This window comes from Euprymna scolopes, chromosome 1, assembly GCF_053919585.1.
Source record: "Euprymna scolopes isolate OS-2025 chromosome 1, ASM5391958v1, whole genome shotgun sequence".
Classification (NCBI taxonomy): domain Eukaryota; kingdom Metazoa; phylum Mollusca; class Cephalopoda; order Sepiida; family Sepiolidae; genus Euprymna; species Euprymna scolopes.
In genome coordinates, this window is record NC_136482.1 from 138,535,873 (window position 1) to 138,563,828 (window position 27,956).

The 27,956-nt window shown below is 33.0% G+C and overlaps 1 protein-coding gene across 2 annotated transcripts in view; it reads left to right on the forward strand.

Moving 5' to 3' along the window:
• Nucleotides 1-27,956, forward strand: part of LOC145272500 (retinal-binding protein-like) — a 573,911-nt gene that overhangs the window by 274,307 nt on the left and 271,648 nt on the right. For both annotated transcript variants that reach the window (XM_080127042.1, XM_080127038.1), the window contains one exon: nucleotides 9,689-9,778. In XM_080127042.1, the coding sequence (XP_079983168.1) occupies nucleotides 9,689-9,778 (90 nt within the window). The remainder of the gene's footprint in view (nucleotides 1-9,688; nucleotides 9,779-27,956) is intronic.

Consider the following 27,956-nt stretch of genomic DNA (forward strand, 5'->3'; position numbering starts at 1 on the left):
ATGTGTGTGTGTGATTCTGCACACGTAACCTGTCACTTTGAAGTGTTAATGTCTCCCTCTAGCTCTGGTTTTCTTCATAACTATTCCATTCTGTTTAATAAATTTTTATATAAGATGAATATTTTTATAAGTAGAATGAGATATTGATTGAATCTGGATTGAACACTGAAGGACATTTTAACATGCACAAAACAGAACTTAAGTTTGAAGATTTACTAGACACCATACTCAAATGTCTTTGCTCTATTTCTCTGTATGAGGGTTAGGGTTAGGGTTAGATAAGATACCCTCAATATATGATGAATCGTGTACCTTCAAGTTATGTTGGCCTTATTAACAGCATTAGTCTTGATATTCCACCACATTAGAATTCTTGTCTTGGAATCTGGTAAGACCAAGAGATCACAAGAAATCACATAGTTGATTTGACAGTGGTTAACGATACTGATTGAAAAACTGGGTTTGCCAAGTTCAAATCCAGTTTGCTCCACAGAAACTTTCATCAAAACCATGGCTGACCTTGTCTAACCTAATGGAGATGAGGTAAATAAATGGTCAATTCTTTACTGACACAACGTTTGACCGGTAAAGGAGAACTTTAGTTGAACACTCGGATATCTGTATCCCATATAGAGATCAATTATTAGCGCCAGGGAGATTTCTTAGAAGTTACACTAAAGTAAAACAAGACAAAGTGCTGCATTCTTTATTTAATTACAATACCGTCTTTTGCTCCACAAATATTTAGTGCTTTTTTTTATATAGCCTACAAATATAAATACTATTGCAGTTACTCTTACGTCAGACTTTTTTTTTTTTTTTTAATTACCTATACTTACATACTTTGTGATTAAATAAATAAAACATTCGGGTTTTTTATTCATTGGTTTGAAAATTCATAGGAAATAAACTAGTGCAGTATTTTAAATTGTCACTTAACTTTTATCTCTTTATACGAGATACCTTAAATAAGTTTCCATGCTTTTTTTTGTATGGCCATTTTTATGCATACGCATGAAAATCTAGTCCCCTTCAAAATAATCTCCTCTGGCTGCAATGCACTTGTTGTTGAACCGTTTCAACAACTTCTGGAAGGCCCATGGAAGTCCTCTTTTGTGCATATGTTGATGACCCTTATTACAGCCTCTTTCATCTCAATTGGCTCATAACGGGATTCTCTAAGGTTTTCCTTAAGTTTAGAGAATAACGAAAAGTCACAGGGACAAAGGTCTGGACGATATGGAGGAGATGCCCATCTTGGTCAAATAGTCTGATCTTCTCTGAGCAGCTTTAGGATAAACTTTGTGCAAATCTTCCGCATTTTTAGTTCCTTGTGAATAATTGTGTGTACAGTTTCCACACTGATATCAAACTGTACATTTATTATTTCTATAGACATGACGGTCCTTATTCATGAAATTCTTTATTTGGCTAATTAGCTCTGGTGTTCTGACTTCTGTACTCCTCTCACACCTCATCATTCCTCAGACTTCTTGCCTTCCTTGAATTTTTTATACCACTCAAAAACTGATGCTCGATTCATGTGAGATGGTCCAAAAGCAGTCTGAAGTATTCCATATGTTTCTGTGGCATTTTTTCCAAGTTTAAAACAGAATTTTATTGCATATTGTCCTTCTAAAGTGCCCCACCCCCCCATCCAGATTGTATTTTTGAAATTCTATAACTGTGACAATCAGGCTTTAGTAAGGTATATTCTAATTCCTGCTGTAGCTGTTCATTTGAACCTGAAATTATAAAAATTGGTCATGTCATAACTGCCACACTTAAATTTTTTATGATAGGCACTCATACAGATGATTTTATTAATGACTTAAATTAAGTGTTTCATCCTTGTCTTTAATAATTTTGCAACTGTATTGTTTTCAGTAATCTCTTGCATAATAGCATATTTGCATATTTATTATCGTGCACACATATGCACTTTATTAAATATTTTAAAAGCAACAAATGTTCTGCTGTGTCCGCTTTTAATAATTTAGCAAATAAGTGTTGCATTTTCATTAATTGCTGATTAACTTTTAGCCTGAAACGTTGTCTTAATTAGCATACATATTTACTTTGTTTTTGTTTTTTTTTAATTGCAATTACTCGTAATAGTTACATTAGTTTTACAAAATGTGTTTTTTTTTTGTTTTTTTAATTGCAATTACTCGTAATAGTTACATTAGTTTTACAAAATGTGTTTTTTTTTGTTTTTTTAATTGCAATTGCTCGTAATAGTTACATTAGTTTTACAAAATGTTTTTTTTTTTTTTTGATTGCTGGATTTTTTTTTTACTGAAATGTGAAGGAGAACTAGTATGTTTCATACATGTCATCTGATGTGTGTATAATCTCATTATACACACTGGATATTAATATCATCAATTTACATAGACACATAAAGCTTCTTTAAAATAGGATTTATTTGTATGAAGAACCTAGTAACAAAATGATTACAGAACTCTGAGAGACATATTCAAAAAGTGTTCACTGGGTTGAGAAGGATAGAGAGATAGACGCTGGACCTGAAACAATAAAAATCTTATATTATTCACTCCTTCCACTCCCATTGAGGTTATGGAATGAGCACCATTTTTTATGACCACTCACTTGAAAAGCTGGCTGGAACACGTCATTTCCCAAAATAGGTATTCTGGCATATGATTCTCATTTGTTTATTTGCTAGAGCCACATTTTGATCCCCATATGCATCAATAGGGCAGGTCGATTTGCAACTTTTTTCAGAAAATTAACATGGCACTGGTGATGGTAGTTGGGATTTGATGTGATAAGAACATACCAAAAATTAGATTCCTATCTTGAATAGAAAATTGAGCATTTAATTTAAAAAATCGTGTAGAAAAATGCTGAAAAATCCTTCATTTTCATAGCATTTTTCACAACACTGACTTTGAAATTTCACTATTTTTTATAAAATATTCAATTAAAATTGATATTTATATGAAATACATTGAAAGAAAAATACATGAATTATAATTTTAATTATGAATCACACCTAGCAAAATATCTCAACTTTTATTGCATTGATTAAACAAAAATTGTAAAAAAAAAGCTAATTAAGCAACTAAGTCTTTTAAATTTCACAATTCAAAAAGATATGTGGAGATGTATTACACAATATAACAACTTGATACAAGTTACAGAACCATGTATTTTAATTTTTTTATTAAATGCAATAATATAAACTGTTATAATAGAGCTAAATTGTTCTGTATACTTTCCTTTCGAGGAAAATGAAGGTCTAATTTGCTAGCACAATGACTTTGTAATAATGTGTCTGTCTTGCTTCCTGTCCATATACGACTTTTTGAGAAAAATCAATCAAATTGGACCAGTGTGTGGCTGAAAAATTGATAGCAGTAATCTTTTTTTTTTTTTTTTTTTTTTGAATTGTTCACTATTTCTGGAAAAAACCCCACAAAAAAACAAAATTATTTGAAAACACTATTTTTTTAAAAATATTTTTGCGATGTAATATGAATAAAACTATTGTTTTGGGTAAATTAAGAAAACTAATAAAATTTAATGGATAAATATTTATTTACCTAATGGACAATTCATCTGAGTTTATCATCGATATTATATTTTCTGGAAGTAGTGCTGAAGCACTATATTTTGAACTGTTTAAAATAGTAATTTGGATTTCAGTTAACTGTTTTGTTCTGAATCATTAAAATATACTGTTGTTGGTTTAAAAAATATTGTCGGTTTTGATTTCAAACCAACTAACTGCATACACTTGGATGATAAATTTGACCAAAATGTTTAATTTATCATAGTGTTTGAGGATAGATAACTCTAGTACATAAACACATTAATCTTGTGGCTTATGTTAGCCATCTTCCTTGATTCAAGGACCCAATTTTCTAAGTTAACTTCTCCACAAGAAATGCCAACAGCATACTCAAAAAGTAGCCTCTGGTCTTCACACTTAAATTATTTGTTTCTTCTGCTGTCAGATAATGACGATCGGGAGGGACACTAATTTTTTAGAATTCTACTTGAGGCAAATCTTGATAATTATTGATACACTGTTTCCCCAAAGGAACAGTAAATGTTGTTAGGCTTTTTGTTGTTCCATCAATTAATTTAAAAATTGCTGTAAATGATAGTTCTAGTGGAACCTGAAAATTGGAAAATTTGCATGTTTAATAATAGAGCCAGATTACATAATAAATACCAATATATTATTTTATTTTTCACAAAAAAGGAACATAATTGCAGTTGAATCTATAGAATTAATTTTAGCTCTTTGTTAGGACAAGTGCAGATTATGTGTATTGTTTGACAATTTTCTGTCTTGCACTTTACTACAAATTCATTACATCTCAAGACAGAAAGTTTACAGCTACAAGAAGATATATCAAACAGTCTGTGTATCTGTTCCTTCATTCTGTTCACTTTGATTGCTGCAAGAGATTTCCTGTCAATCTGTTTGGCCCTCTTATAGCAAAATATATTGACCTTCGGTCCTATATAATGTTACCTTAACAAGGGCAATTGTGGATTGACTGCTTGCCGAATACTAATTATTTCCTTGGCAATTAACTTAGAAATCTCACCATTTTTTAAGTGGGGATAACTGTTTTCGAGGAAATAACTAAACTGGGTGACTTGTCGTGAAGTTGGGATGCTGTTTCATCCAAATGACAAGGTGGACCATCAAATTTTGTGAACCACGGGTTAAAACTGAACATTGTACTTTTACTGAGATTCTAATCTGAAAAGTAAAATAAATAAATGGATTATAACTGAAGGAAACTGTATTAGGCTATCTTCCAGTTTAAAAAAATAAGTGCTAGTTATAAGAAATAATGAAAAACTTTGTAGAGTTGAAGTAGATGTATTGAAGAGAGAGGATCAAACCAAATCAGAGGCATAATAGTGTTTAATTTAGACATTTTTAGCAGATTTTAGCTCAGCTTTTCGATAACATGAATTTATCCATAAAGAAATTCATTCTTGCTGTAGATGTGCCATTTTAAACGAGTGTTTAGAGTTTGAAAAAAACAGTGCTTGTGCATCTATGTTACTATGCTATTTTTAATAGTATTTTCAAGTTAAATTTAATTTTATGAAATTTGTTTATTAAATTTTTAGGTGAAATACAGAATAGTTACAAATACAACTTCTTTCCCATATTAAGAATGGCTTTCTAAATAAGTTATTTTAGCATAATAACATAGATGCCCACATAACGAAAAACCTTTTAAAGGAGTTTCCTTATTTACTTGTATTAATCTTTGTGGGTTATCTGATTTTAAAACTATAATTTTAGAAGAAAAACACTGCTTAAAAACAATTACTCCCTAAAAATAAAAGAAATTAAAATTTAACACTAATTTTCTGCAAAGTATTTTTTATTAAGTAGAAAAACTTGAAAATTTACGTTATGTTTCGTAAAGAATGTGTAGAATAAAATTGTATGGACTATTTTTTTTTTTCATATAAAACTGGAGTATTACCATATTTTAATAAAAATTTCAAATAGAATTTGATGTGAAATATTAGGTTAGTGCAAAAATAATGCTTTTGACGTTCATTTAAACGTCAAAAAATGACATTGTTTTTATGTCAACCTAATAGAAAAACAAATTTAAAAAGATAAAACAAATATGTTTAAATTCACTCCAGACACTTGAAATATAATAATATATATTTTAAACAAGTCTTTTTCGTTTTTCCTTTCGAAATAATTAAGCCTAAATCATGTTTTCAAATTAAATAAGTAAACGTTAATTTTCAATATCAATAACGAGCGTGTTTTGCGACGGTGAAATCTAAAATGTTTCCACCCAAAAAAAGTTCCCGAAATGAAAAAGCGAACTTTGGTCGTTATTATTTAAAAAAACATAATTTTGCCTTTACACTTAATATTTATTTTATTAATGCATTATTCTCGCTCATTTTATTTAAAAATGTAGTTTAAAAATTATTCTAAATAATGATTCTATTTTCTTAACAGTATGGATTGTTTTGATGATGGAATGTTCTTGATAATTCACCGAAAAACTTAAAATCACTTCAATTTTTCAACTTTTAAAGTCATTTCCTCAAGCAAAAATAACGATTTTGCGAAAAATAATCCGTGTAGGTCTTTTCTATGTGAAACCCCAACTATCCTCACCATTGCCTCACCGGGGTTCCAAAATCGACCTGCCCTAATGCATCAATCGTTCTGCCTTCTATATTCATTATTGTAATGAGAGCATTCAGTATCTAACATAGTATATTTCAAGTAATAAAAATGTATTTCAATAAGTTTCTATTTGTCTGCATCCAAAGCAAAGGTTTTTTTTAATCAGGATTTAATTAATATTGTAGGGTGACATAATGGATACGGAATTGTCTCAGATGATAGGTAGATTTGCTAAAACATCTGAGTGATCTTTCATTCTTGCAAGTGACTATCGTCTGTTTAATGTTTTTATATGAATTTTTATTTTTCAAACTGCTATGGTGTTGGAATTAACAGCAGATTCCACAATTATTGGTGTGCAAGGCTTGGAGATAATGGTGTCTCATGAATTGCATTGTGGCTGTGGAAGCAGACAGGGCCATGCTGTCAGATTAGTGTAAGGAAATATAACTTTGAAGTAAACTGGTTTCTAAAGACACCAGTAGTAAAAGTTACGTCTTCTGAGATGCAGAGATGGACTGAAGGAGCTGAAGAGACATATTCCCCATGCTGAGCTGATCCCAGCATTGGTGGGATGACCCCGTCCTATTGAAGATAAAGATTCCACCCCAATAACATCAGTAATCATGGCCCCTATCAAGTTTGAGAATTCAAGGGAAAAATCAGATTTTTTTTTTTTTTTTTTCAAATCTTCCTATTGAGAAAGACTTTGGAAAACCTTTTCTATTTTGCTATATTTTTCTCTGCGATACTACATCCACCTGGATAATGCTGGGATGTACAGTTAGTATATATATATATATATATATATATAATGAAGATGTTAATCTGTTGACTCATTTTATTCTGCCTCTTTTGGAAAATTCCTGTTTAATTATCTTAAATCATTCCTATTTTGTCCTTGCTTTAAACAATTTACACTTTTTTATGCCAATACTTTGGCATTGCAGATACTTCTAAAATTGCCTCATTGCAGATACTCATTAAATCATTTGTTTTTTTAATCACCACTTACTAATGGTTAAAAGTTACTTGAGGATAAGTGTTAATGAGAATGTCAGTTGGATGATGTACTACATTGAGATGATTTAGGGATGTGTGAAATGGGCAAAATTTAATAAAAAGGCATTATCACCTCCGTTCCATTGTGAAATACAATGGATATCCCCTGTAAGGATAGTTGCACACATAATTGTGAGGCAAGGGTTGTACAATCACTAACCACACCTCTTCTGAATTGGCACTACTCTAGTCCAGTGGCAAGAAGTCTAAAACTGGAACCAATGCCATAAGCAGAGATCATATACAGCACCTGGAATTCTCAAATGGTCACCCTTTTTAGTACTAACCAGTTTCCATGTTGCTTAACTTTGGTGATCTAACAAGAACCGGTGTGTCAACGTGATTATGGTGTATTTAAGAGGACAGCTTGGCAAATATTTTCAATTTAAATTAAAACCCACATTGTAGTGACCTGTGAAGCAGCTGAATGGTATTTTTTTTTTTATTACAAAGAAACGTTATTCATGGCAGTTTCGTTTGATTTTAGGTGCACAAATCAGGAAAGAAATCTTGCTTGTGTAGTGGTTGTAATTAGACAAATTCTTGCTGTGAATATTTTACGGGGGTTTGAAGGAGTAACAAGATATTTGACCTCTGTCAAACAGCATTTAATATACAAATACAGATAGGGAAAGATTAGCAGTGTCTATTCTGATAAAGAAGCTAAAGAAATCATCTCCACTAGATGGCAAAGCCGATTTTGTATGCGTGTAACATTATCCAACATGTTGTAGCCTCAGTCACAATTTAGACAAAAAATAGGACAGAACTTAAACTCACTTTTTATCATTATAGCAATATTTATTTCCCCGTTCTCCTGCATGACTTTTCATTACAGCTGTGATGCCACCCACATCTCTAACATGATCATCTTTCAATGTGCTCTTCCTCCTTTTAATAGACTTTTCTATTGCATTTGTATGTGTCGATGCCCTGTTACACACAGACAATACAATAAGCTGTCTTTTATTTAGCAGTATATCAACCTTTATGTTCATTTATGGAAACCATTTTTTTTTTTTAAAATGTTTTTACTTTTTTAAATGGATTGTTAGTAAAATAGCTGTACTTTTTTTACTCATAAGTTAAGTGGGGTTATTCATACCTTTCACAAATTTTGTGTTTAGCATATTTACGAGGGGTGTGCAATAAGTAATGCCCCTGACCTACTTCAAGTAGAGCAACGAAACTTGGCACAGTTATTAGCGTTTCTCTACATAGGAACCACCCAGAGTTATGCATTTCTCCCATCGTTGGATGCAGCTCTGGAGACCGTTTTTGTAGAACACTCCAGATTGGTCCTCCAACCACGATGTGACTTCAGAAATCAAGGCTGCATCATCTGGGAAACATTTTTCTTTCAAAAACAACTTCATATCTGGGAAGAGGTGAAAGTTAGAGGGTGCAAGGTCAGGAGAGTAGGGAGGATGGGGAAGGATTTCATAACCACATATCCGTGCTTCTGATCTGGTGACATGCGAGTTGTGGACTAGAGCGTTGTCCTGCAGGAGGAGAGTACCTTTGCTGATCTTGCCCCGCCTCCTGATTTTGATAGCTTCCCTTAATTTCCTCAAAAGTGAAGCATAATAGGCTCCTGTAATTGTTGTACCCTTTACCAGGAAATCTGTCATCACTACTCCGTCCTGGTCCCAGAAGACTGTGAGCATGACCTTGTCAGCAGAGGGCTGCACCCTTGCCTTCTTTGGAGGTGGTGAGTCCAAGTGCTTCCACTGCATTGACTGGGCTTTGGTCTCTGGATCATAGTGATGGACCCAGATTTCATCCTGTGTAATCAGTCTTTTGAAAAACTATGACTCATCTTCTTGGTACTCGCTTCTGGAATGGTGTGAGCAACCTGAGAATCCATCTGGCAAACACCTTATGCATATGCAAATGGTCATGCATGATAGTTTCCACAGACCCTGTACTAATCTTGAAATCTTGGGCTATTTGGCGAATAGTAATGCACCGATCTTCCAAAATGGCAGCCTCAACTTGACGGACAGATGTCTCATCAATGGCAGAAGGGGGGGGGGCGACCATATCTGGGAGCTGTTTCCACAGACTTCCGGCCATGTTTGAATTCACGATGCCAGCGTTTTACAAGGTCATATAATGGGGCATTATCACCAGAAGTTTCTTTCATTTCATCAAAAGTCTCCTATGGTGTGCGTCCTTTCAAATACAAAAACTGGATCACTGCTCGACATTCAACAGGCTCCATTTCACACCTGACTCAGTTCAAACACCTGTAAAACAGAAACCACAATTAGTTCAGAGCTGTAATTAGCCACTTAACCCGTAGAGATATAAATCCTTGCACATGCAAAATTTCAGCTAGATCAGACAACTGGGAGTGGGTCAGGGGCATTACTTATTGCATACCCCTCGTAATATTCCGGCTTATATAAATGACATCTTTTTTCACACCTTCCAATTATTTTTAATTTTATTTTTTTCCAGTTTGAAAATAGTCCAGTGATTAATTATTGTAATGAATGGTGGGGGCATGGACAAAGCAAATCGCCAGAGAAAGTGGAAATTCTTAAAGAGGTAAGTTTATTTTTAATTTTCTTATTTTCTAATGAGTCACCACTTATCAAAGCCAAATGACATTTGAGGATAAAAGTTGAATTATTAAATAAATCAATAATAAAAAACATTGTGAATAATAAAATCAAATCCAATTAGTCTTTCTTTTCTGCTAATTTGATGCTGTCCTTTCTTTACTCTCTAGTCTGTGTGATCAGACGTCTCTGACTCGATATCTTGTGGTTGAATGCCACAAGTCTTCAGATTTCTGTAGATATTCTTGTAGCACAAAATTTGTCATCCAGTTGGTAGTGTTTCAGAGGCGAGCTGGCTGTGTTGTATGTCCTTTGGAATGTGACCATCTTCCATTCTGTACATATGACCTAGCCAGCACAAGCTTCTTTGAGTGATAATAGCAAATATGCTTGGTATGCGTGCCTGGAACAAGACAACTACGTTTATGAGCCAATCTTGCCAGGTGGTGCCTAAGAGACATCTGAGACTGTGCATGTGGAAGGTATTCTGTCTTCATTCTTGATGTGAGTATAGTCTCAAGTCGGAAATAAGTAACTAAAAGATGTTTGAAATGATAAAGTTAAATAAGTAACCAAAAAAGAAAGAAAGCAAACAGATATAATGGGAAAGAAAAACGGCAGATATTTAAATTTATGATGAAAAAAGTATGAATTAAAAGAAAAATACAATATAAAGAAAGCAAGCAGGAAAAAAACTGTGTTGGGGACTGGATGGTCTGGTGTATGATAGACGACCCCATCCCCATGTGTGTGGTGGTGAAAGGATTGGAAAGGCAAAAGGTCGCATAATGAGGACGAAAACATACCGTTATATATCAGTGAAAGAAATGCAATTTATTTACATAAGTATACATGAAGAAGCGATAGAAAGAATGAGTTTGTTAGAATAAGAGTTTGTTACTTGCGATCGGTAGCTGTGAAAGGCTGACTGGCTAATTAAGGTGCTGTGGTGTCTCATGCCACCGGAGCGGTGTTTGTTACATCTTGACTGCTTGAAGGTCCAGCGCAAAAGAGAGAGAAATATGGGAAAAAGGAAGTGACGTAGATAGGTCGCTCTTCTGAGTTAAAGGGTGACAATCGAGTTAGGCTGGGAGTTTTCAACTCCCACATATGTAACAACTTAGAAACAATGAATAAATAATAGAAATCGAATCAGAAAAAGATAATTTCTATTGATAGCAGGGGGACACAATGTTTCCTGGGATTGAATGAGAATCAATGAATTGTAAACACAATCCTTTTATTATCATTGAAATCGGTAAAATTGCCCAATTTTCAGTCAAATTGCTGAATTACCTGCTCTAGTTGCGAACCCACAGCAGTGCACCGGAAGGAAATTTTACATACTTTCTCTGCAGTGACTTAGTCCATAATTCTACATTGCACTGTACAGAACCTGCTGTTGATTTTATAAAATTAGTTTTATATAAATACTTGTTTAAATTTAGTTTAAAATGCAAAAGTCAATTATCATGGTTCAATTGTGCCCTAATCAGAAAAATTCATTTCGGACATGCCTCTGTCTTATCAAAAGTACCCTCTGTTGATTTTATAAAAATATATGATGGTTTGAATTAAAGTTTAATATGCGAAAGTCAAGTATCATAGTTCAATTGTGTTCTAAACTGAAGCATTCATTTTGAAAACCCTACTGTCTTATCAAAGAAGCTGCTGTTGATTTTATACCCCGGGCCTTTCTGCTTACGCAATGATAAAACTTTTCATATGCACTTGTGATGTTAGGCTTTAAGGTGTTAACTTTGTAAAATCAAACCAATTCTTAAATCAGATTTTTCAATTAATGATTTTCAATACTTATCAGAGGCATTCTGATACAAAGCTTATGTAAGAACACTCTCAGACACATAAATTATATTTGGGGAAAATTTCATAAAAATCTGCTTAGCCGTTTCTGAGTTCACAGGGAAAGAACTCCGACACACATGCACACACAAATTGCCTTTTCTATAAAAGTAGAGATAAGTGCGAGTAATGGTCATTGCAATAAGAGATGATGGGGGCGGAGAACTAAAATCAGAATGTTTATAAGAGAGCGTTCAAAAATAAAAGCAAAATTTAAATGAAGGGACAGAATGGAATTGGTAAGGAAACTCAAGACAACCTTATGGAAAATACCAAATCGAAGAGCACCATGTCACAACGGAATACACAGATTAGTTCAAGAAGTCATGACCCCACATGAAAGGCTAACCTAAAACCTTAAAAGATGTATCCACCAAGCATAGGTGCCAAAATGGATGACCAAAAGTAGAACCACATTGATACAAAAAGACAAAAAGGAACCAACACCGGCAACTACAGATCTATAACTTGCTTACTAACCATGTGGAAAATTTTAACACAACTGAGATAACAATTTTACCACTCAAAAATCGTGGACTGTTCTGAGGAACAGAAAGGATGTAAACAAGGAAAAAGAAATGCATTACTATATATAAATCAAAAGATCCTAAAGGAAGTAAAAAGTAAAAAAATATAGCTGTCATGGATCAACTACAAGGCGTACTACAGGATCCCTCAAGCATGGATAATAGAACGATTGATGATGTATAAAATCCCAGACAAGATTATCAATTTGATTGAAAAAGCTATGAAAACATGGAGACTTGAATTGAGAGCTGAGGAAAATGAAAAACATAGATGAAAATAGAAAGACGTATTTTCCAGAGATTTCCTATCACCACAACTGTTCATTATAGCTATCATGTCTTTATACCATATACTAAGTAAATTTCAAGGCGGATACAAGTTTACTAATACAGATGAAAGTATGAACCACTCTATGTATATGGACAACCTGAAACATTTTGCAAGAAACAAAAAAAGTAGAGGCGCAGATATGCACAACCAAAATTTTCCACCAAGATATCATAATGTAATTTAGTATTGAAAAGTAAGCACTGCTAGTTACAGAAAGAAAATTCGAAGGTATGGAACGACACAACAAAGCGCAGATGAGGACACTAGATGAATATGGCACTTACAAATATTTGGAAGTTCTGGAAGTCAACGCCATCAAATCAACAGAAATGAAAAGAAGAAAAAAACTCCTAGAAACTAAATTATATAATAAATTGTATAAACACATGAGCAGTATCATACGTCCTGTTCATAAGCTGGGCCAAAAAATTACTGAGGCATCTCAACCTGAAAATCAGAAAACTTATGATTAGTACAAACTATATCCAAAGTGTGATGCTAGCCGACTCTGTGAAAAGCAAAAACGTAGGAAGAGGACTAATTCATATAGAAGACTGCTAATGAGGGGGGGAGGGATTGGAAAAATACACAACACAGAAAGGCTAATCATTACCGCAAGAGACACTGAAAACATCGAAAAGACAAAGCATAGAAGCAAGAGATTAGAGAAAAGAAAAACGGGAAGAAAAACAGCTACACGGACTATTCATGATGACAAAAGATGATACTCACAAAAACATTTGGATATAGATATAAAAAGGACACCTAAACAAACTGAATTTTTAATAACAGCTGCACACGATAACGCGATTTGAACAAACTACATCAAAGCAAGTATAGACAAGAACAAGAAAACATCAAATGCAGGCTGTGGACAAAAGACTAAATGATAAGCACAAAATAAATGAATGCAGCAAGCTAGACCCCAAAGAATATAAGAATAGACACTATCAAGTGGATGAGGAGTATATTGGGACATGCAAAAACCTACATCTTGAATACCCAGACAAATGGTACAAGTACACATCGGCAACAGTACTTGAAAATGAAAATCACAAAATCCTATGATTTATGGACATACAAACAGATAAACTCATCCAAGCAAAAAGACCGGATGTCATAATAGTTGACAAAAAAGAAAAGTCCTATCAAATCATAGATTTCACCATTCCAGCAAAGCACAGGGTGAATATCAGGAAGGCGAAGAAGTGAAGCAAATACGCGACATGGTCCGAAAGTTAGAAGGGATAGGAAGATGATCAAACTAAAGTAATACAAATAATAGTGGGGACACTAGAAACAATCCCACAATACTTAAAAAAAAAAGACTGGGAGAGATTGGAATCGGGAGGAAATAGCAGAGAAGATAAAAAGGAAATAGAAAATTTAAATGAAAATGACTGAAATATTAAGGAAAACATTTGAATACAGATACTAATACACATGAGATAACTGGTCATGTAGAAATTGCAACAGAAATAAATCAAGAAAACTGAAACTGTATGATTTTTAAGTTAACCCATCTCCAAAAAAAACCTTGTAGTGTTGGCATGAACTGGCACCACACCTAATAATCGTGAAGGATCAAAGAGGATGGAAATACCTCAACTGGATGAGTGTGACTAGAACTGAGATCTTGGAGAGGTTGTTGCCACCAAAATTCCAGTGAAGACGAATGGTCATTGCTAGTGAGAAGTCAAGCAGCTGTTGCAATAATGCATTCATTTGCAGAGATTATCGAAAGAGGTTGAGAGTACAGAAAATCTGGAAATACTTGTCATCTAGATTGCAGAGAAACCACTGGTTGTTGACAGTAATCTTTGATAATGGTTTGTATGAAAACTCCTAGTCTGAAACCCACACTGTGACTGGGTAAACACATTCAGCCAGTTGTTGATGGCTATTTGATGGCTATTGGGGACCATCTGTGCAAAGGCTTTACCTACAATGCTGAGAAGGGAGGTTTTGCAATAGTTGTTAGTCACTATGGTCACCCTTGTTTTTTTTTTTTAGACCATGATGATTCTTGCGTCTCGCGTAGCTTGAGGTATCTTGGGGTGTTAGTAATGCGCAGGCTTCTCTAGTAGCAGAGCTCCAGTAGCCACTGGGCGTTCTCATTGAGCTTGCTGACATCAAAGTGTTCATTCAGTGTCGCCAGGAACTGTGGTCTGCACCCATTCGGGCATAGAAGTCTTTGAGCAGGAGCAGGTTCTCATTTTCAAGGGTTTGTCTGATCCTAACCTCAAGCTCTTTGTAGAAAATATCTTTGAAATAAGCACATTTGGATTTGTTTTGCAACACAATTTTTTTTTTTTTTTTTTTTTTTTCGGCATACATTTGCTGCAGACCTGATTCAATAATCTCACATCTGCTATTGTTAAGGCAGAACTTGAGATAAAGAAAATAGAAACATTTGACAATGGGATTTTTTTCTGAAATATTGTACTATCTCTGCTTCACACATACAACTATAATTAATGAGATGACAAATGGAAGTAGGTTTAAAAAGTGAATCAACAAAACAAACACTGTCTTGTTTTCACAATTTCCTCTTATAACTCTGCATATTTCCATATTATTAGCCTTCTATAAATGTCAGTACAGGTTGATGTACGTTTTCTTTTGTTCATTGATTGCTTGTTTTATACAGTAACATCACCAGAAAAGTTTCCTCTCCGCATGAATCCCCCAACAGAGCCAACTGCCAATAAAATCCCACCTTTTCACGGTAGGGGTCTCCAAATGCTGGAAAACTTCTTATTGTAATTTCTTTCCTTGCACTGATTGCCTTTATAATTCCATTTTTGCATGACTTTAACAGCATGCTAAAATTTAAATGTAATGTGAATAACCATTTTGATGCACAACTTTCTACTAAGAATGCTCTTTATAATTCTGGCCCATAATTACAGTATGCCTTTACATATAGTGGCAATATGCCTTATGTGAAGTGAATAAAAGTAAAAAAAAAAAAAATTGAGTAATTTAATATTCATATACTCTTAAAATATAAGTAATTTTAGAAAATTTAAAATCTGATTATCAATACCGCCATGTTGTTTACTGCCATAATTGTACTAAAGAATACAATTATGGCAGTAAACAATGGTCACTATTTGAATGTGTATTGTGAATGATTTTTTTTTTGTCTTCACCTGAACATAAAATATAGTGTATATTTTTGTGTTACCATAAACATGGTGACACCTGTAATTGTATTATGTAATAAATAAAATTCAAAATTAAACCCAGAAAACCTTATGATCCGCCTGTGACCGCTACAACTACGATCATAGAAACAACCATTGATTATAATTTTTGTTGGATTTTCATTGGGTTATTATGAAAAGGTGCAGACGATCACCATTTTGTAATTACAAAGATTTTTATCTTTTGTTGGCTGTTCTTTATCATTTATAACTTTTAACTGCTATTAGGGTTGGTATCTGAAGCTAAAATTATACTATTGTCTTAGTGTATTATCTTTCAATGCTCGATTCAGTGTAGTATCTGTTCTGTTGTCATGGGACTATCCTCTCAAACATTACCTTCTTGGGAGTAGAGCTAGCATATTTAAACAAGAAGTTGACCCGATCATCTTTTAACAACTTAACCTTAGCTTTAATATCTTTCTTTCTTATTTTTTTAATATTGTTCATTACAGAAAAAAATGTTGAATTTAGAAAACATGCTCACTTTATTTAAAATCTATAATACTTGCTATGTCTATCTCCATTTATTTTCAAACAGTATCTGAGATGGAAGATCAGAGTGGTGCAAGGTGGGTCAAATGATTGCATTTTGTTGCAGATTGTTTTTTATGGGTCGTTAACTAGTTGAGGGCTCAAAATTTAAAGAAATTAGAACTTGGTAAGCGTAAGTTGACTTCAACTGCTCTTCCTGGTGCTACCAGATCAGGCTTTCTAGTGACTTCCTGAGATGAAATGCACCTACATTAAACTTCTGTTTTTGTTTTCTATTCTCTTTTGTAAAACTTAATTATGTTCTGCAAAAACAAAATCAGCTCCCTTTCCCCTTCCCCTCCTTTTTTTTTTCTCTTTCCTTCCTTACTTCCCAACCCCGTCGGTGGGGCATTAGAATACACCAACTGTCCCCTGCAGAGAGTAAAAGCCTCTCAAAGGGGCTACCTGTTGGCCATGGGTGGCAACCCGTAATGACTTGGAAAAGGATTCTAGTGGCTGAGCAACTGATATCTAGGGAAACTAAAGATATCAGCTGCAACACTCCACTTTGGCCTCGTACAAGGCTAGACGGGTGGTCAGAGGGGCCTGATCCGATCAATCGGCTAGTTACGTCACGCCCTAACACATCTTCTACTTTTCTATCAATTTCCTCTAAACCGTAACAAATACAGTTCTAGCCTATACCACTATAAACTATATACATATTTCCCCTCTTTTCCACGTGTTAGAAGGCGGTGGCTAGGGTCAAATGTGCCAAATGAATAAAGTCATGACATGGCTGTATAGTACTGGAAGTTACCATAAATGACTTGGATTGTGTAACTAAAGGATTATGGGTGCTCGTGGCTCCCATTTGGAATATGTATACTGTTTATGTAGCCCTGGCATGACAAGGCGAATGGGTTTCCTCCTCAACATGCCCCAATATTGGACTCCGAGGTGGGTGGGGAGCATAAACAATGAATTAAAATATATAGATATATGGCCAAGTATAAAAACTCCAAGCGCCAACACGTCGACTTGGATAGTTCAGATAATGAACTACATCAAACATCCTCAAAATTTATTGTATTGGAATCCACCGAAGAAACCAAAATAACTGACTTATCACCGTTTATTATACATAAAATTATATCGGCATATATTACCTCAAAAAATGTAAAAACTTTAAAAAAATGAAACCCTACTGGTGGAAGTGGAAAGAGAAAAAACATGCCACTTTTCTCCTAGGAATGAAAACTTTCCACAACATAAATATCAAAACTTATCCACACAAGAATCTGAATACATCCAAAGGTGTAGTAAAATCGGAAGACCTCTCAATGTGCACTACTGAAGAAATAACAAAAGAACTTAAAAACCAAGGAGTAATAAACGTTAAAAGAATTACAATAAAAAAAGAGAGAATCAGACTATACATACAAACACTTACATTATGCAGTTCGATGGACCCATTATCCCAAAAGAAATCAAAATTGGGTTCAATGTTGAAAAAGTTAAAAACCCTTTATACCAAACCCACTTCGGTGCTTTAAATGCCAGAAGTTTGAGCACCATGAGGATGCATGTAGAAGACGACCAGTGTGTGGCAGATGTGGCCAGAAAGATCCAGACCACACTGTCAATGACTGCAATCTTGATTGCAAATATGCAAATTGTGGAGAAAACCATCTTGCTTATGCTAGAGCATGCAGAATCTGGAAGAAAGAAAAGGTAATGTCAATAAAACATACCAAAAACATCTACTTCGTCGAAGCCAGGAAAATAGATGGATACATGAAGGAAAAGACGTACTGTCAAGTCACCTCAAGTTGTATATCATCCAACATCACTAACCAAGACTCCAAATACGAAAATACTAATAAACAAATTGCTACAATTGGGACCAAACGACTGGCCCAAATTTATAAATGAAATCAAACCAAACATATCATCAAAAATTGATCATCTCATTAAATCATCAACTAATGTTACCAATAAAACAAATTCTCAACAAAAATCAGAACATCCAAGAAAACAATGTTGATCAAAAGAAAGACCACAAAAATCACCAATATGTCGTGCAGATGCTGAAAAAGACGAAACTAAGGAAAACCAAAATCGGTTAAAAGGAAGACCACACAAGTCACCAATACGTCTTTCCTGTGTTGAAAAAAAAACACACTTGAAAAACAAACAAGATACATCTACCAAAAAACAAAATATAAAGAAATTACCACAAACAGAAGCCACTACTACTACTACAAATAGATTTACGGAATTAGAAGACATGGAAACCAATAAAACATCATAAATTACAAGATAATCCAATGGAATTGCCGTGGATTGAAGGCAAATTACAATGAAATTTTATTGTTGCAAACCAAATTTAATCCTTTGGTTATTTGTCTCCAAGAAACCTTTGTTAAGAATGAGAACAATTTGAATATAAAACACTATCAACAATATAACTACATTCATAATACAGGACTTAGAACCTCTAGTGGTTTATCAGTATTCATTAAAAATAACATACCCCAAAGCCAAATTGAATTTAAAAAAAAAACAGATTTGCAAGCGGTTGCCATAAGAGCAATTTACACAAACCAATAAGCATTTGTTCTTTATACATACCTCCACATGGACAAATAAATGAAATGGATTGGAGAACTTAATAGGGCAAATACTCAAACCCTTTATTTTCCTAGGGGACTTAAATAGTCACAATACCTTATGGGGATGCAAGGAAACGGATAGAAAGGGAAAGAAAATTGAAAATCTAATAAATAAAAATAATCTATCCTTGTTCAACCAAAAAGAAGCCACTCGCATCAATCCAACAAATGGAACGCTCAAATAACTGGATACAACATCGAATACTATTCCCAAAATAACTGGATTCGGCATTAAATAACCCACAAAGGGTTGATACAGCGTTAGCCCCCTCCCCCCAATTAAAATGCTCTTCTACGCATGTGCAAATATATATATATATATATATATATATATATTTGTACATTAATGTCCGTTTATTTTTTAGCTTTTTCTTATGACTGACGGTGGCTCATATGGTAACATGGTTGGAATGTTACAGCATTTTTTTTTCTCACTTTTACTTAAATCACAACTTTATATTGGGCTCAGATTGACTCCAAAATCTGGAAAACTTAAAATATTTTTAAGCTTATTCAACAACCGGATGCTAGTACTATATATAAATTAATCCACAAACAAAGCTTCTTTCTTAGAAGTGCACGCCTGTGGAACTTTCTTCCGTTTGCCTGTTTCGCACCTGACTACAACTTGGATGTCTTCAAGTCCAACATAAACAAATTCCTGATAAACTGTCTCTTAAGACACTTTATCAAATCTCCATTACGAACGATTATTACGATATTATCCCATTGACTACTGTACATGCAATAACCCTTATCCCTGAGTGGAAAAAAAAAAATTAGAAAGATTTCTGTTCAGTGACGTTTTTTATTTTTTGAAAGAGTATGCTTTTTTTATTTTTCTGAAGAGTATGCCATTGTTGAATACTCATATAATAATTTTGTTGATGCAAGTGAAAGTCGAAAGCTCTGAATAAGAATTCTAGGCATGAGATTGTGTACTACCATATCCTGATCGTAATCTTCATAATGGCGTATAAAACTGGTGTAAAAATGTTCTGTTTGGCAGAATTAATTTCACCTGTCTTGGGACGGGTATTCTAATGCTTGTATATACAATACTTTTAAAACACGTTTTCCTCTTTTTATCTTTTATATATATATATATATATATATATATATATATATATATATAATCTGTAAGTCACTTCTGAATATTTGAAAATTTTATATTTTTTACGAAATCTTAAAAAAGGCCAATCATTTTTCATTTGCTTCAAAAGTAAACCTAATGTTACCAGCTTCTGAGTGAATAGCAAGCCTGGGCATGCATTGATTGACCAGTTGTTATCTGCCCTAGCATGTGTAGATGTGAAGAGTGTTAAGCAAAAGGTGAGATACAAACCAGGTTGAATAGATCAGTTAATGGTGGTGGGTGGCAAGAGGAGAGAATACACAGTTCTAGAACGTCTCCAACTTGTCTCAAAATGCAGCAGAACTACCAGTAGACTTGTTTAACTTTATTGTTCTTTATTATAATGTAGACGATTGACTACCGATAGGTTAGTGGTTTTTGTAAAAAAATAAACTAGATACTCATAGGTAAAGTTAGTACAAAGAGCTTGCCTTTTAAGCTCTAATAAATCATATTAGATGAAGTAGAAAACTGCAAAATATATTTGCATTCACTAGCTTGAGGCATTTACAAATAGGGTTATGCTCCTGAATGAATTCAGTGGGACACACTTCTAGATGATAACATTTAATATAACAAAGCATTAAACTAGCTTCATTACTTTGTATGATCCATGAAGTCTTGGTCTTTTGATTAATCTCAGTGTATTTGTTTTTCCACTTCACTCTCCAATGAAAGTTTTTATATAGGCATATTTATTTTCCAAAAATTATTTAACTATTTGGGAAATTTTAAGTACGACAGCCCTGGAGTAAATGTGATATTATGGTGATTTATGGTTTTAGTTAAGAGGAGGATAGATATTTTCTAATTATCAAGGGAAAAAGAATGCTACAACGTTGGTTTTTAATGTGGAAAAAATACAGCTGAAATACAAAAGTTTAAATTTAATGAGAACAGACATCTTGCTGCTTAACTCTTTTCAGTTCCCGGTTAGTCACAAACCCAATTAGTAACCTCTTACGTTCCAAGTGGCAATGTCTTGTTTGAGATGAAAAAGAGTTTAAAAAAATTTCTTCCCAGCTAACTTTTCTATTGTTATAATCTTGAAAACATATTTGAAAGATTTTATATTTGTATAAGTAAATTTTGTTGGTTAATCAGGTACTGTGGTGAAATTTCTGAATTTGTACTTGTTTAGAGTATTCTGATGCACTCTGAGAAACTGCTGTAAACAGTTCACCTGTAGTTTCACTTGAGTGGTATGGAATAGTTGTCACATGGTTAATTAAAAATTATTTTCAGAAATCTCCAAATTTTTTTACCAATAAATTGAATTCCATTATCAGAAACAATTGTATCCAAAATATAAAATCTTGCAAAAAGTATACAATTCTTTTGCACATAAATTTCCTACATTTGATAACATTTGGTTACTTCATAAATTTGTCTACCACAATAAGGTAATACACCTCATTCATGTGTTCTGAATAATGAATATATATTCTTGACCATAGTTTGTCCATTTTCGGCTATAGATCAACTTTTACTGGTGGTGCTTTAGATGTTATTGCAGAGCATATACAAAGTTTCACAGGGTTTTCGATTTCCATATTTAGAACAGCCCAGTAACCATAACTCCTCATAAGAGGATTATTGTGATTCTGAGATCTTTCAACATTTCTTTTAGTAATGTCAGCATAATTACATGTTCACTAAAAAAATATCACAAGAAAAAAATGTTTTCGTGATTTGACTAGTTATTTTGCCAATTATTCATTTTTGTAATAAATTTAGTTTCAAATTATTTGGCAATTTTTTTTTTTTTTTTACCATATTACAAAATAAGTTTCTATTTGTATTTCTGTATATAATGAAGCAATTACTATTTCTTATACACACTCACTTAGCTTTGAAATAAGCCTTGACAATCTGTCTGCGTGTGCTATTTTCTTTGGAAGTAATTCTATTGTAAATATATAGCCTGAAAGAATACTTCCCCTATGTTTGCCACTAACTTGAAGTATGAGCTATTATGCCTTTCTTAAACTCAAATATTAGATAGTAATGGACAATCTTTTGTTGGAAAATGGCATTTAATCACAAGTTATGAACATCCATCACAACATATCTCTTAAAATTTTAATGCATTATGCGTCTACACAATGTAGACTTTTTGATCCTGCATTGAACATTATCTTGTGCAAAACAGCTGTGCACACAACTACGCTCAATTTTCAGAACAGCATGAGGTAGAAGCAGGAGGTCAAAGAAAATCGATGCTTACTATGACCAGATGGTTAAAAGTAGAGCTACAACAACTTTGCCAACACAAAATTACATATGGTGTCTTTTGAGTTAGGGTTGGAACAATTAATTAGAATTGGAAGTTAGAAAAATCGGAACTTTTTTTCAGGCATTGGAATAAAAAAATCAAAAAAATCTTCCTACTTTCTGATGCCAAAGAAACGGTTCTTTAAAAAAATTTTTTTTAATTTAAAACTTAATTTTCTATTACTGTTACTAATGATAAATATGTATTGATATAAAAGTACCAGTGAAGTTAAAATGTAGATCAAGCCCCTACGAGTGTATTTTTATGTTTGCAAAAATATATGCACATACTGAAAATATGTTTATATTTATAATTTGTTTGCAAAAAAATAATTTACATCTGAAAAAAATCTATGCATATGTAAAAAAAAAAAAACAGCTCTAAAGCTAAATATTTAGATTTTAAAAGAACCAGGATTGAGAATTTAGAACTGAATCGGTGATTGTATCAGAATCTAGAGGGGGGGAAATATTGGAATCGTCTCATCACTAATCTTAATAAAATAAAAATGACCATTATGGAATTATGGAATCCAAGCATCTGGTAAATGGAACTCCTTGAGTTTCGGTTTTTCATTTTCAGACGAATCTATATCTATTTTTTCCCCTTTTTACAAGGTTACCACTTATCAAGACCCAAAGGCCACTCGAGGATAAGAATTAATGAGTTTAGCAGGTGGCCAGTGAGACAACACTGATCATTATTGGTGGAAATTGGTAGAATTAGATTATTTAAGAGGGCATCTCAATAAGAATTTGTTTACATTGGACTTGAAAACGACAATGTTATATTCAACTTTATGGTATTGTTTCACAGACGGACAGTTCTGGGAAACAAACTTTGTTCATGGAATTTTTATTTAGTTTAAGGAGAGTTAGTGAACATTTTGTGCAAGGGTGTCGAAAGCAGTTTAGTCATGCCCAGGACAAGACTTTTTCAGAAGGAAAAACATTCAAATTTGAAGTTATACTTTTTATTTTTTATTTTTTTGTAAAACTTTATTAAAAAGTGCAAGAAGGTCCTTTGGCAAAAGATATGAAAAGAATACTTACCATGAAGCATTAAACAAATCAGATAATTTGAGATGACCTGTCCATATTTCTTGCTTCATAAAACAAAAAATGGTTCGACATACAAGAGAAACTGAAAACGCATATACATACTCATCCATTAATTTTTATATTTGATCCTTGTTTATGTAAGCATTTTATCATCATGCAGAAATATAAAAAAAAAATGGATACCACTGAACAGACCTGAAAACATCTTACATACTAGTATGGTAGTAAGTAGCGATTAAGTTAGCTAGTGTCAATTTTGATAAGGGTCACCTTTAGTACATGTAAAGATAGCCTACCTGGTAAAAACAGAATTATACCCACAGACTAGTGATGTGAGGAAACAGAGGTGGGTAACAAATTAAAATCTCAAGATAAAACAAGTCAAACGATCACAATATCACATCAATATCAAGTTTTCGAGCAAGAGAAATAAAGGTTTGTTAGTTGGTCTCCTAGAAGCCATGTGGAATAATGCAATTAATCCAAGACGAGTGTCACATGGTTGTTTGTCCTTCTGAGTCTCAGTTCTCAAGTTAGAAAACTAAGTTAAGAAGAAAATGATTATTGATTATCATTTTCTCTATCTCTCTAAGTAAGCAAGCTCTCTCCAATCTAATCTTGTATAACTCGGCAAATTCTATTGTTTTCATGCGTGAATGGTTCATTCGTGTTCATTAAGCAAATGATCACTGACCACTAGACAACACAGCCACACATGAAACGGCAGAGATCAACGGTGACGATGCAGAAAAGAAAAGATGAGCATGTACAGGAACGCATGCATATGTATATATAAAAAGATGTTTGGTTTTTAATTAGATTCTTTATCGCTCATTGATGAGAATGTAACACCTGGAGTTAATATCTCAACTCTATAATCTAACTTTATTACTTTTAAAATTGACCAAACCGTTCGTAGACTCACAAAGAAAGAAAAAAACTTTAACACAATCTTTTTTTTTTTTTTTGGTGAAAGAAAAAGCTATTTCTTTCCTCCAGTTTCACATGCAAGTCACTCCGACATGTATTCCCAACACAACACAATTGGTTTGTTCTTTCTTTCCCTCTTCTGGTCCAGTCCTTTTTGTTCAGCTACAATATGCTATTGTGTTGCAGTAATTCTTTAGAACTCAGGATCGACCGGCTCGCTTTTGACGGTGTAGTAGAAGACTTGCGTGCTTGTCAAACATACCTTCCAACTTGCCATGCGTTTTTTTTTTCCTCTTTTCCTCCTTTTCTTTCTTGATACCTGTATATGTCATGCTATGACTTAAATGCTGACACGACGTTAACTCCGCATGTGAATCAATATCTGTACGTGTCCTGGCTTGGTCATTTAAATATGGAGCCAGCAACTACATTACATCTAAGACATTATGGACAAAGCTTTGAAAAGCAACCTTCAAGTACTAAGCATCCTGAGATTCTATTAAAGAATCTGTGAGAGAATGCAAAATAACAATGTTGACATGATTTGCTAAATGAGTAAAAAAATCTTTTTGTTTCAATTATGCTTTCAGCTCTTCATAATATTGCTGGGTGGTCTTATTTTATCACTTTCAGTTAATCTTTTAATTCAAGGGATTAATTAGCTTTAATACCGTTCATTATTCTATTCAAATGCTGCTACTGTCTGAATATATCGGCTTCCTAACCTAAAATACATCCTTGATGTTATTGCTTTTTTCCTTTCCCTTTGCAAAACTCAATTATGTTCTGCTAAGTTAAAAACAAAAGCAATTTTCGCCTACAAAGCAAGTAAACTAAACACCATAAATATTTGAAGATATAAAAGAACTGGAATCCTAGGATGTCTTTCCAAAATTTCTAGATCAAGAATCAAATACCCGAGAAGTGCTGATATGCCGTGAAAAGAAAATGACCAAACCAATTTAGTCACAATAATTTCTAGTAATTATCCCACAATGTAGTTTTTATGTGAAAAACAATTGATTGCATAAATTTTAGAATGAAATTTCTAAATAATTTTTAACAAACAGAATAACTTAGTCTCAACAAATTTTTGGTTCAAATACAGGATTCACAACTTTAGGTTACTTTGCAAACTGTGATTACAAATTTGTAATCAAAGCAATTTAAAGTGTCGAATTATAATTAAGTCATTTATTTCTTTATTTTTTATTTTTACTCCTTTTCAACCTTAACGGGGGCTGTTAACAAGCAGCAGCATGTTTGTTAACATTACATTGAAACTTCTGCAGGTTAGTACAGTCAGGGAAACAGGGAGGGAATTCCAAAGTCTAAGAGTCTAAGGAAAGAAACTATTAGAGTAGAAGGCTCTTCGGTGTCAGGGTTCAATAGATATTGACAACATAAGTGTTAGTCTACATTGTTTCAATGGAATCTTTCTTTACAAACACGTGTATATGTTTTGTCTTGTTTGCTTGCCAAAAATTTGCTAGTTCATAAGTTTTTATAAATATTTTTCTAATAAAAAATAATTTTCAACAAATAGCATTTTTAAATAAAATGATGAAAATAATCTTATTCATCATTGCAGTAAAAAAAATGACATTTTTTTTTTCACATGTTTTCTTGTTTTAATTTACTTATTACTGCAATAATTGACTAGGACATATTTTCATACTTATTTGGTCAAAAGTAAATGTTAAAAATTATTAGTTCATGTTCAGAATAAGGACGAAAATCAAAAAATTGAATTTTCATAAAAAAGTTATCTAATGTCAATTTCAACTGAAAGCAATGTTATTTAATTAATGGCCATGTTGCAATTAGCAATATATTACTGTATTACATAAAACGTACTGGTGGATCGTGAAATTGTGACGATTTTATGATCCACTGATTTTTATTTCTGAAATGTAACTTTAACAAGAAAGGTCACTCATAGTTTAGAATCTATTATTTAAATAACTTGCAATTTTCCTTAAGGCTTTATCTACTTTATCATTTTTCGTAAGTTTTGGATATTTTACTAATTTCGACATGACAAGTAAATACCATTTGTTTTAATTGAAATTCGATATTTCATTCTTATTTTGAACAAGCGCCAGATTTTTTTTCAAAATTGTTGTAGCTCTGCTTTTAATCAACTGGTCATAGTAAACATTTTCTTTGACCTCCCACTTCTATCTTTATCTTCATGCTGTTTGGAAAATTGTGCATGGCTGTGTGAACAGCTGTTTTGCTACAACATAATGTTCGCTGCAGGACCAGAAATGTTTCATTGTGCAGAAATGTTATGCAAATTCTGTTTCTGTCTCTAAAAATTCAGTTTTAGTGCTTTTTGTAAATGTTATTTACTGCCTTTATTTTCATAACAACGATTGTTAATTAATAATGGTAAAATTTATGACCAGTGGTTCCCAATCATTTTTACATGTGGGCACTCTATTGAGTAAACACCTATCACAAAAAATAAACATTTTTTTTTTTTTTTTTTAATAAAATAATCAAAAGCAAAGATCGCACGATAAGAGTTTGTGTTCAATATCTGGTACAAAATAATAATGGTGAATGTCAGTGGGGCAGTTGTGACTGATCCTTACCTACTACTACAATATGTGGACGAATATGTGAGGTACTCTTTCAACACTTTTTCAATTAGTATATATAAATCGTTTAGATTCCAGAAATTTGGCGATTTTGAAGTGAGTAGTGCCATCAAGAAATTAAATGTCTTTATTTTGTTCTTTATTCTCGCATTCAATGAACGATGTTTCTGACAAATGAAAAATAATTTCTGTGTCTGAATCTATTCATCTAATATTTATTGTTGGTGAGTTTTTGATTGTGGAGTAGTATTTATTTCTAGCTCTTTATAGCAACTGGTTTCATGCATTGTCTGGATAAAAAATAATGAAAGTTAATGGCTTCTAGCTAATATCTCTTCACGCCACACCAATGATCATTCTGCCGCACACTGTCACGGCACAGTTGATTGATCTTGCCAGAACTAACAGTAAAGTCTTATTGGCCAATTTAAAAGCAGATAATTTCTTCAAACTTAAACTTTGTTAATGATTTTAATATATTAAATATAATAATATATATTTGATAAGTGATCAAAAAGTCTAAAGACTTGCTGATCACTTATAATTTAATGGATGAAGAGATAGCATGTAACTTTGAGCATTATGAACAGAATTTTACAAGGTTTATCGAACAAATGATTGTTCAGATGTTATTTTAATTTTTTTTATGGTAGTAACAAGGGTATCACAGAAATGTGAATTTTGACAAATTAAATCTCTAGATATTCCAAGCAAGAATAAGATTGTTTGGAGGTCATAACTACCAAAGATAATATCATCCAATATAATGTTGGTTGTTGAAAATTCATACATTTTCATATAAATCGGACAATTATCGTTGGCGTTTGTTTCCCTGATATCTTCCTCTTTAGAATTCCTTCTAGAAAGATATTGAGTACAATTGAACTCCGGGATACAGTGGCCTGTAGATAGTTTTTTTTTTTTTTTTTTTTTTTTTTTTTTTTTTTTTTTCAGGTTATGATGTGGAATACAATGTTTTTCCGGATCTTGGTTACGATATTTGCCCTACCTTACAGTGTTATTTATAACGTTATTTGATTATATACATTTGTGTATTATATGCTGTACTGTATTTTGT